Here is a 10450-nt window from a genome sequence, read left to right as displayed (position 1 = left end):
TTTAGGTTTATGTTGTTTGACTTTAGTCTTATTTTCGCTCGGGTGCTATTAAAGTATAGCAAAAATCAGTCACGATAAGCTATTTATGTAGATAAAGTGAATATGTTTCCTTACATAACATTTTATACTGGTCGTGTAGGTCGAACTACATTGGCCGAAGAACATAAAATTAAGTTCTGGTTTTTAAAGGCACCTAATCATGCTCGGTGAATTTTTATGATTCCTAATAAAGTATAACTACAAACGATTCGACATATTAAATTCTTTATACTTTACCATTAGTAAGAATGTGCAATAAACTTTGGTTAAAAAATAGGAGCATATACTATGCTTTTATATAAAGATAAGGATCATATCATAATTAAGGTTTAAGTATATCGATTATAATATATAGTTTTTTTATTCAAGAAAATATAGATTATCATAATTAAGGTTTAAGTATATCGATTATAATATATAGTTTTTTTATTCAAGAAACTATAATATATATATATATATATAATAGGTTGAAAGTATGGAGCTTGAACCCACATTTATGGTCTTTTGTATCATCATTAATGCCTCCTATAATACAAACAATAAGAATGCATCAATTGGTTTGAGATTTTTTTAATAATTGATAAAATATATATATATATTATTTATTATTAATATCATTACTTTAGTGAAATACACCTATAAATTTGTTATTGTGTTCCTATATTTTACTATATATATATATATATTATAATAAACTAAAACCTAAATAAAAAAAAAGAAAAATAAATATAATATTTAAAACAAAATTAGACGTTTTGAGTGTAAGCCAATCGAACATCGTTTGTGCGAATTTCAAGCTTGTTCGACCACACACGCCATCTGCGCGTGTACGTTCAATTATCTGCGACACATTCGACTTGCCTTTACACTAGGCCAAGTCATTTGGCTCGACTTTGCCTCTACTCGGAGCAAAGGTGTCTCGATACGACGTCGTGTTTGTTCTCGTCATCTCGATCTCCATCGACATTGTCCATATGTCTTGACGCATCTCTAGTCTTGGGCTGTCGTCAGCCATTGCAACTCACTCGGTCATGTCATTGAGAACGGGCCCGCGTGTCGCTCATCTCATCGAGACATCCCAAACATCCATCTATTTGGGTTCTATTGAGACATTCGTCCTCCCGTGCCCATGCCATGTCATTTACGGATACTGTGCCGTAAATGACATCATCAACCCTCAACCGTCAATTCATAATAAAGTCATAGTACGTAGTTAATTACTTAATAAAATTATAGAGACCAAATTAAAACCCGACACGAGCTAGAAGAATGGCAAAAGGAGTAAATATAAGTAGGTTGTGAGAGAAGAAGCCCAATGGGCCAATTCAAAAGATGGGCTTGAGGAAAGAAGGGGATAGAGAGAGAGGACCCTTCAAAAATCCAAAGCTAATATATATTTACTTATATTTATAAATTTAATTTTAAAAAATAATAATAAAATAAATTTATAATTTAACCTTATAATTTTGTAATATAATTTAACCTTAAAAAATATAATTATGTAATTAAATAGAAAAAATATAAAATTTTGATAAAGATGTTTAACCTAGCAATTAAATGCCACATATATCAATCAAATATTATCATTCACAAAAATAATATCCACCAACAATTATATTTATTTATTTATTACAGCTATAAAAACATGAAACACGACATTTTATTCATTAAATCTTGGTTTCGATCAAATTTTAAGATGTTTTGGACCAATACTTTTGTGCCTCCTATTCGTGTTGTCCACGAGGTTGCTTGGACTCTATGAACGTATTATTAACAAGGAAACCCTTTTGTTGTGAGGTGCTTTGGAGCAGATTTGAACTTTTGACATCTTGATCGAGAGTAAACGGCATGAGCTAAAATTTAGATATCGTGTAGTTCCTCCATTTGGTGGTCAAATCGATAAGATATTTGTTTTATGAAGTCGTTCCTATTTACATCATAAGCTTAGTTATCTAACCGTGCATAACTCGATAAGATAGACTTGTCTGGTGTCCAAATCGAATTGATGTATTTCATAAAGTACATATATATACCATTGATATACATGCTAGTATACCAATAAGGGTAAAATTGGAATAATAAAAAACGTAAATAAGATTTACGAACTGTGATATGCGTAGCTGACTGCTCTACTACTAAGCTATGAAGAAACAATAGTAAATTAGGTCTCAGAGAATTGAATTCCCGTTCTCGACCCATGGCCTTCTCTCTGTGTATTTTTGCTACCCATTACAATTCGTGCTAAACCTTAAATTACATCATAATTTTCAAACACAGAGGTCACATGGAAAGTCTCCTTGTGTTCATCATAAAACAAAAGCATTCCTTTGTGAAAATTAACAAGTCATCTGTCAAAGTCTTCTTAATAAAATAAAATAAAAAGTTGACAGACTCAAAACCCAAATTACCCCTAAATCATTGAACACCACCCCACAAGGAAAAGGGCAAAATCGTCATTTCACAGTTTCATATGTTCACACAGGGCTCCACAATTCATTATAAATAGAGCAAAAAGAAAGCATTTTTGAAACAAAAAGATTGAATCTTTGTGAAAATTTTGAAGAACCCAGTTGACCCAATTGCCCAAAATCATCAAAAATTCCCACAATGAAGCTTTTGATCTCAGCTTCTCTGCTCTCTGCAATGGTGTTTTACTCATCTCTTCTCCCTTTCCTCCACTCTTTCAACCTTTATATCTCTGCAACAGCCCACAAGAACTACATTTTCTTGCTCTGCAATGGCCTCCTTGCCTTCATTGTTCGAAACTCCGGTCTTATCAACTGCTCCGGCGACCAACACAGCAGCGGAGCCACCAGGGGAGCTGAAGCTCTAGAGGCTGCCATGGCGGATGGCAGCAGCAAAATTGAGAGCAAAGTTGAAGATAGAGAAGAAAGGGGGAATGGGTTGATTCAATAAGATGAAGAAAGTGAAAGATCGATGGCAGAGGATGACGACGATAACGACGACGAAGAAGAAGAAGTTGGGGCATTGAGCAAAGAGGAATTGAATAAGAAATGTGATGAATTCATTAGAAAAATGAAGGCTGGAATCAAGCTTGAATCACAGCAAGTGCTTGTTTTGTAACTTAGAATCCATTTAGGGAGAAAAATAATTAGCATGACATTAATATTAACTTAAATAAAATATTATTTATTGTCGTTCCAAGAGTCTTTAGCTAAAAATAAAATAAAATGGTTATCAAACAAACGTAACTATAAATACTGACTAAATTTTAAGTTGGGTTTTGTTCGGTTGAACTTTAATTATTAAACACTTACATCATCAGAATTAAAGTATATAGTTGTTGGGTTACCTCTAACATGTAGTCGAGTAAATACATATTTTAGAGATAAGTTCGATAAAAATAATGTTTAAAAAAGTTGTTCAATAAAAAATGAAAAAATAAAAATAAAAATCAAATTTGTAATAAATGGCTCTAACTCAAGTAGAGACTTTTGGTTTGGTCTTTGGTCCTTATTTTAGGTCTTTTTCTTACCACACATGATTTTCCAAGCTTGATGGTATAAAGGTCATACAACATGTCGGGTAGAGTTACTGTGTTCGTGTAATTGTGGATGAACTCATTAATGACCTATTCAATTGTCAATGATCATGAATCTCGATGATACCTTGATTGTTGAAAAGAGGAAGTAAAAAAAAATCATTTACGAAAATGCACGCTTTCGACGAATAGTTATCGAGTGAGCACGTTAAAAAGAAATGGTTGTGCTATATGGATATGAATTAAAGAAAAAGACAAAAGGTTTATTTTGCCTCCATAGACAAAAGGGTGTGCAATGGGAGGCAGGTAGGGTCAGCCACAAGGAATATGTTGGGGAAGTGAGGATGTCTTGAGAGCATAATGAGTTGGCACATTATCCTCCCTTTGTACAACGTTGGCTCAAAGGAATAACTAAAGTTTGTGAAAAAAGATTTTCAAACTCTTTGATGATCTCATCGAAATCATCTCATCTTTTGAGATTTATAATAATTCGAGAGTATTTATCCACATACGAGAATTGGATCGGCTAATCCACGATATCCGACATGCATCTTACTTTTTTGTAATTTAAAATATCAAATTTACAGGAAACTTAAAAAAGATCGGCTAAATGCAAAATTGAAAGTTTAAATCCCCATAATTATTTTGTTTTTGAAAATATGCTCGTTTTTCTTAAGACGACAATATTTGAGTTCTTTGTCAAAACCTAAAACAAAATGACTTATTTTAGTTTTCAGGGTGGAAGCCATGTTTAAAACCCAAAAACCAAAATCAAATGGTTATCAAACGATGTCACAAGAACCTACAAGACACTGTTTAACGTTCAAAGACTTACGGAAAACAAAGCTGAAAGTTCAACCGCCTCATAGACGTTTTTTTTTTAAAAAGTAAAGAGATCAAATAAACAAAATGGAAGACTTTCCTCCCAATCATTCAGAAACCTATGAAAATTAGAATAAGAAAGGGAATCAAATCTCAATCTCTTCCCAATCTACCAAACATATGTTGTTTAAGAACACAAAACAAACAAGTATCAAACATATTATTATCAGAGGATCTGACAAAACAACATTATGCCTTAGCTGCATGCTTAACAACCATACCATTAACAGCCACTCAATTGCTTGTCCTGTGGAGGAGCACAATCTACTTGAAAAATGATATGAGAACATGGGGGTAACAAGGAATCCATACCTCCACAATGAGATGTTTCTTGGGAACCATACAGCCCAAACACCTGCTCTGCGAGTATGGGGGACATTGAGTTTCAGCAGCAGCATTAGATCCACTTCTCTCAGGGGGGGCCTACAAATTCATGAGGTCAGTAAAGTTGCTGACAAACAACAGACAGAAAGAATAAGTGTTTTTCCATTGGTCTCTCTAAAGGAATGTTTTCAGAAAACAAATGAGTGCTTACAGAATTGTGATGGAAACTTTCAGTCCCAATCAGTGTCTAGCAAGCACCCTTCGCCACAGTTTATCTGATCATTCATATAGAGGAACTAAACCAGCAGCCTAAGTTGTAAATCAAAGTAGAATGATGAATCGAACCAACTCGGTTCGTTAAGCAAATGCAACTGAAAATCAAAGCAAATTAATGTAGAACAGGAAAGATAATTGTAACGGCCTAAGCCCACCATTGACAGATATTGTCTTCTTTGAGTTTTCTCTTTCGGGCTTCTCCTCAAGGTTTTCAAAATGTGTCTGTTAGGAGGAGGTTTCCACACCTTTATAAAGATTGCTTTGTTTTCCTCCCCGATCGAGGATGCTGAGCCCTGAAGGGGGTGGATTTTGGATCCCAAGTTGGTTGGAGGGGGAAACAAAGCATTCTTTATAAGGATGTCGAAACATCTCCCTAATAGATGCACTTTGAAGGTTTAAGAGAACATCTTGAAGGGAAAACCCAAAGAGAATAATATCTAATAACGGTGGCATTGGGCTGTTACATGAAATTTAACAAGCAAACAGATAAAAAAAATGAATATGAACTTTCAGAGCACAACCTACTTGATAGAAGAGATTCAAATGAAAAGAAATTGTAGCATAGTCCCCAGACTGAGCATCGAACAGCACCTGTAAGACAAAATGCAATAACAGCAGCAAAGGCATTGCTCAAGATGTGCAACTTACAGGCCCTCCTCAATGCAATTTAACAAATTCCCTCGAGCATCAGGTTGAATTTCCATAACACTAATGGGAAACAAACTAATGGAAGCAAAATTTGAAGAATTCACAGTTCACAGAGGATCAAGAATCAGTAGACTGTTTTTCATAATTTTGAGTTTAGTTAGTCCTTCAGTACCTTGAAACACTGTTTTTCATTCGGAAACAACAAATTATCGAACTACCAATAATCCCCACATGAACATTGGCCATTCTCGAAGTGATGAAATCTATTTGAATCTCTCAGAACTATCTGCCTTCCAACGATTTCTGAAATGTATTTGAAAGCAGAGTGGCAATCCCCACAAACTCTGAGATTCTTCATTATTCTTATAGGCATTTTTGATGGACGAGTTAGAACAAAAGCAACTGCAATCTTCTCACTGTGATAGCTCAGAAGCTCCTCCTTGTTCTCCCCTTCAAGGTCATAAAGTGCGAATCTAGTCTCCGGTACATACCCGGCTTGCCTCATTTTCGTATTCAGTTCCTTCAGTTTTTCATATATTAAGTCCTTTTCAGGGTGTGATTTGTCTCCTGCAACAAACACATGAACGCCATCTTTCATTGTCACCCAACTACATCCTGCTTCCTTCTTCACAAACGCCTTCCTCATTGCCACCCTCGTTTTCGCCACATCTTCCCACTTCCCACCTGAAGCATACATGTTTGAGAGAAGGACATAGTTCACTGCATTCCTTGGTTCCATTTCCAGCAGCATTTCGGCTGCTCTCCTCCCGAGTGCTGTGTTGCGACCATTGGCTCTGGAACATGCCCCTAAGACTGTCCTCCATATTAGAATGTTAGGCTTCACTGGCATCTTGTTGAGGAAATCCTCCACCTTGTTTAGCTCTCCGGCGCGACCCAGAAGGTCCACCATACATGAAAAGTGCTCCATGCGGGGAGCTAATCCGTATACTTCACTCATTGAATCAAAATGACGGAACCCTTCATTGACTAAGCCTACATGACTACATGCAGAGAGAACTCCAACAAAAGTGACATGATCTGGGAGTGGACCATGTAACTTCATTCGGGCGAAAAGATCCAACGCTTTTCTTCCGTGTCCATGACGTGAATACCCCGAAATCATGGAGTTCCAGGAATATAAGTTTCTTGCAGGCATCAGTTCAAAGAACCTTGAAGCATAATCTATTCTTCCACATTTTGCATACATATCTACAAGTGCACTTCCAACAACAACATCGGATTCTAAACAAGCTCTTATGCTGCATCCATGGACTTCCATGCCGCACTCTAAGGTTGCAATGGTTGCACAAGCACTAAGCACAGTTGCAAAGGTGAAACCATCCAATCTCTGGCCTCTCTGCGTCATAAACCAGACCATGTCCATGGCTTTGGGCAAGAGCTCATTATGTATATAACCCGAAATCATGGAATTCCAACTCACTTCATCCCGTCTATTGGACATTCTAGAAAAGATACTCTCGCAGTCCCTCATATCTCCACATTTCCCATAGCAAGCCAAAAGTGCATTCTCTATAGCAGTGTCAGCTGCAACATTATGCTTTAAGACTAAACCATGAATCTGCTTGCCCAGTGCATGAAGTGAAAGAGAAGATACTGCGGCAAGTATGCTAATGAAGGTTACTCTATTTGGACGCCATCCCGCCCGCATCATGACCAGGAAATTTTTCACAGCTTCAAGCAATGATGACTCTGAATCTGCTAAAGCTCCAATCAAAGAGTTCCATGAAACTTGATCGTATTCGAGCATCAAGGAGAAAGCTTTCTGGCATTCCTCCACAGACCCAGTCTCACCATACAAAGCTAAAAGAGCATTTGAAACAGAAACATCCAAATCAAGCCCCAGTTTAAGTCCTTCACAATGTAACTGTTCTCCAACCCTGATCCATCCTAAGCTTGTAGAGGAACTTAAAGCACTAATCATCGTGAAATTTGAAGGAAATAATCCTGTTCTCCTCATCTCTTGAAAAGTTTCAACTGCATCTAAAAAGTGTTCGTTTTGGTCCAGACCGGTAATCATAGAGTTCCACGTGACTGAATCCTTATTGTCCATGAGCCTAAAAACTGTAGAAGCATCATTGATAGCTCCACATTTAGCATACATATTTATGAGGCCATTCCCAATTGCAATCTTAGCATTGAGTAAGCCTGTTCGGATGAGGTATGCATGAACCTCACTTCCCTTCCTCTTCCCATCTTCCAGAACACAGAACTCAGGAAAGGCAGTCAAAAGAATCACATAAGAATCAAGGTTTATTTCAACCGAATCCTTCATCTCCGCGAAAAGTTCAACTGCTTCTTCACCTCTACTCTGTCTAACCAGTCCAATTATCAAACCATTCATAGATACTGCATTTCTATAACTCATCCGCTGAAAAATATCCTTGGCATAATTGATCGACCCGAACTTTGCAAACCCACTAACCAAAGCACTACCTACATATAAATCATGAGAGAAACCAGATTTTTCCACCCTGCTCAGCATCTGTTTAAGCAAAGTCAAACCAGAATCGACAAAAGAAATGGTAGCAGATATTAAACTACCAAAGGTATACTCATTTGGTCTGAGACGATCTCCCATGACTTCCTTCTGCACAGTTGAAAAGATTACAAATGCAGAAATTGCATCTCCCCTTTGGCAATATACAGAAATCATAGAGTTCCAAGATATCAAGTTTCTGGGCCATATGCTATCAAAAACACGACGGGCATAATCAACCATGCCCACAACACTTCCATACATCGATATCAAAACATTACTTGTCGTAACATCAGTGCAATACTGAGTTTTCGACATCAACCCATGAATTTGCATCCCAAATTTCAAACCATACTCGCCACAGTCTTGGCAAGCTCGAATGGCGCTGCTAAAAGAATAGTGATTAGGCATAAAATTATCAGCAACCATTCTCATAAAGAGCCCACAAGCCTCATTTGGCATTCTGTTTTGAGTATACCCTGATATCAAACAAGACCAAGTGACCGAGTTCCTAAGGAGCATTTCGTCGAACACCTTCCGGGCGGAACCCAAATCACCAACTCTAGCATAAACATTAATAAGGGTATTACACAAAAACAAATCATTAACGAACCCATTTTTGAAAACCTGCAAATGGAACTCGTCCGCATCTTTTGGGCAGCAAGAATCCCGGTACCGCCGAACGAGAGACTCAACCTTTTCATCACGTTGTACAGGATTGGAGTGAAGTTGAGATGATTTGTACTGATCCACCAAGATTTGCAACGGGATTGAAGACGGAGGAAGAGGGTTGCTAATGGGTTTGAAGAAAAGAGGGTCATGGTGAGAATGTGGAATTGAAGAAGCAGAGCGCGAGGAGGTGAGAACAAGGCTATGACCATAAGCGACTACTTTTCTTCTATGAATGTGGACGAAGCAGCGGGACATAATAGAAGGGTTGCGAGAGGAAAGCAGTAAGGACGAGCCACCATGTCTGATCACCGGTCCATAGGAGCGGCCTGCAAGTCCAGTCGACGGTTGTGTGTATAATGCCGGCTGCGAGGACGAAGAAGATTAAAAAAAAACAAAAGGGATCTTACAAACAGATGGCGGGAACTTGGAATTTGCATCTAAAATCCAAACTAACCTAAAAAAAATTAACTTTTGATTTTTTTTTTTTTTTTTTTTTTTACTTTTTTTTATAGGAAATTTCATTTATACCCATGAGGTTCAATGGATCGGTGGGAGATGTTGAGGGTTGTCTCGAATTTTCATCGATCTTTTCAACGAAGTACTGAAAAAAAATGTTTAACGGAAAAAGTATATGTTAGTGCTATACCTGTACGTGTCTTTCCATTTCACCTCTTTTCTCATCCCACCGAGGCCCGAGAAACAATATCTTGTGTCTTTTAGTAAAAAAAGAAAAAAGTTAATCTAATTTGAAAATTCTTGTGTTTAAGCAAAGTCAAACCAGAATCGACAAAAGAAATGGTAGCAGATGTTAAACATCTTGTGTCAATTGTTTCGCGAGAAACAATTGTTGTTTGTCCAAAATTGTTGGCTATTTTTTTTTTTGGAGCAAAAGTAAAAAAAAGTTACCTTTTAGTAGGTAAGTCTCAAATCGTCTCATCAAATAAATTCAAGGGCATTTTTGGAATAGTATTTAAATTTAAGGGTAGAAATGAAAATTTTTGATAAAGTGAGGAGAACTCAGTAATAATTGTCACGTACTTGGCAAAAATGTCAAAGGTTCGAATCTCTCGATCTCTAAAGGTCGTTAAACTAAAAAAATGAAACTTTTCAAAGTCTTGGAGCGTAATTAAAGGAATATTTTATATTATTTAGCCATTTTTTAAATGTCGTGGTTAAGTTTTTTTTCTTTTTTTAATTAAAATTTTCTATGGCATCAATATAACAATGACTTATATTTCTTATATTAATCAAATTTGTAATTGAATTTGGAAACATTTATCCTGAAGTATCAAGAAAAGTATTTATGAAAATTAAAAAAAAAAAATATATATATATATATATATTTAAAAATTATACAGATGCAAATAAAATAAATATAAAAGGTCAATTGTTTGTTCATGAACAGTTCTAATTTGAAAATTCTTTAAAGTTGAACAATTTATTTATTTTTAAAATATTTGAAATATATAATAAATTGTCATTTTGAGGATAGAGAGGAGAAAAATACGATTTTTTTTATAGAATAAAAATAACAGAGTTCTTTGTCACATTATATATGAAAATAACCTTAATATGATTTATATTCAAATATTAATTCTTTTTATAATAAC

General features: G+C 36.0%; 1 protein-coding gene across 5 annotated transcripts; it reads right to left on the bottom strand.

Annotated features, from left to right (window-relative positions):
- Window positions 1-4509: 4509 nt before the first annotated feature.
- On the bottom strand, window positions 4510-9241 carry LOC111486409 (putative pentatricopeptide repeat-containing protein At5g09950). Of its 5 annotated transcripts, none has more exons than XM_023133531.1 (3): window positions 5545-9241; window positions 4959-5022; window positions 4510-4846 (listed from the first exon to the last, which is right to left on the bottom strand). In XM_023133531.1, exon 1 carries the CDS (start codon window positions 9093-9095, stop codon window positions 5886-5888), a length of 3210 nt encoding a protein of 1069 aa, XP_022989299.1. In that variant the 5' UTR covers window positions 9096-9241; the 3' UTR covers window positions 4510-4846; window positions 4959-5022; window positions 5545-5885. The 5 variants fall into 5 exon arrangements, with proteins under 5 accessions (XP_022989299.1, XP_022989297.1, XP_022989298.1 ...); XM_023133529.1 differs by having other exon boundaries at window positions 4959-5056; window positions 5549-9241; XM_023133530.1 differs by having other exon boundaries at window positions 5549-9241.
- Between the last annotated feature and the right edge of the window lie 1209 nt (window positions 9242-10450).

The sequence above is a fragment of the Cucurbita maxima genome, unplaced genomic scaffold, assembly GCF_002738345.1.
Source record: "Cucurbita maxima cultivar Rimu unplaced genomic scaffold, Cmax_1.0 Cma_Scf00011, whole genome shotgun sequence".
Lineage (NCBI taxonomy): Eukaryota > Viridiplantae > Streptophyta > Magnoliopsida > Cucurbitales > Cucurbitaceae > Cucurbita > Cucurbita maxima.
Note: the sequence above shows the minus strand (reverse complement) of the source record. Positions and strands in the feature narration are given on the sequence as shown.

What these genes read in the sequence shown, in the direction of transcription:
- LOC111486409 (XM_023133527.1), bottom strand. Translation starts at nt 9,095, where the DNA reads ATGTCCCGCTGCTTCGTCCACATTCATAGAAGAAAAGTAGTCGCTTAT.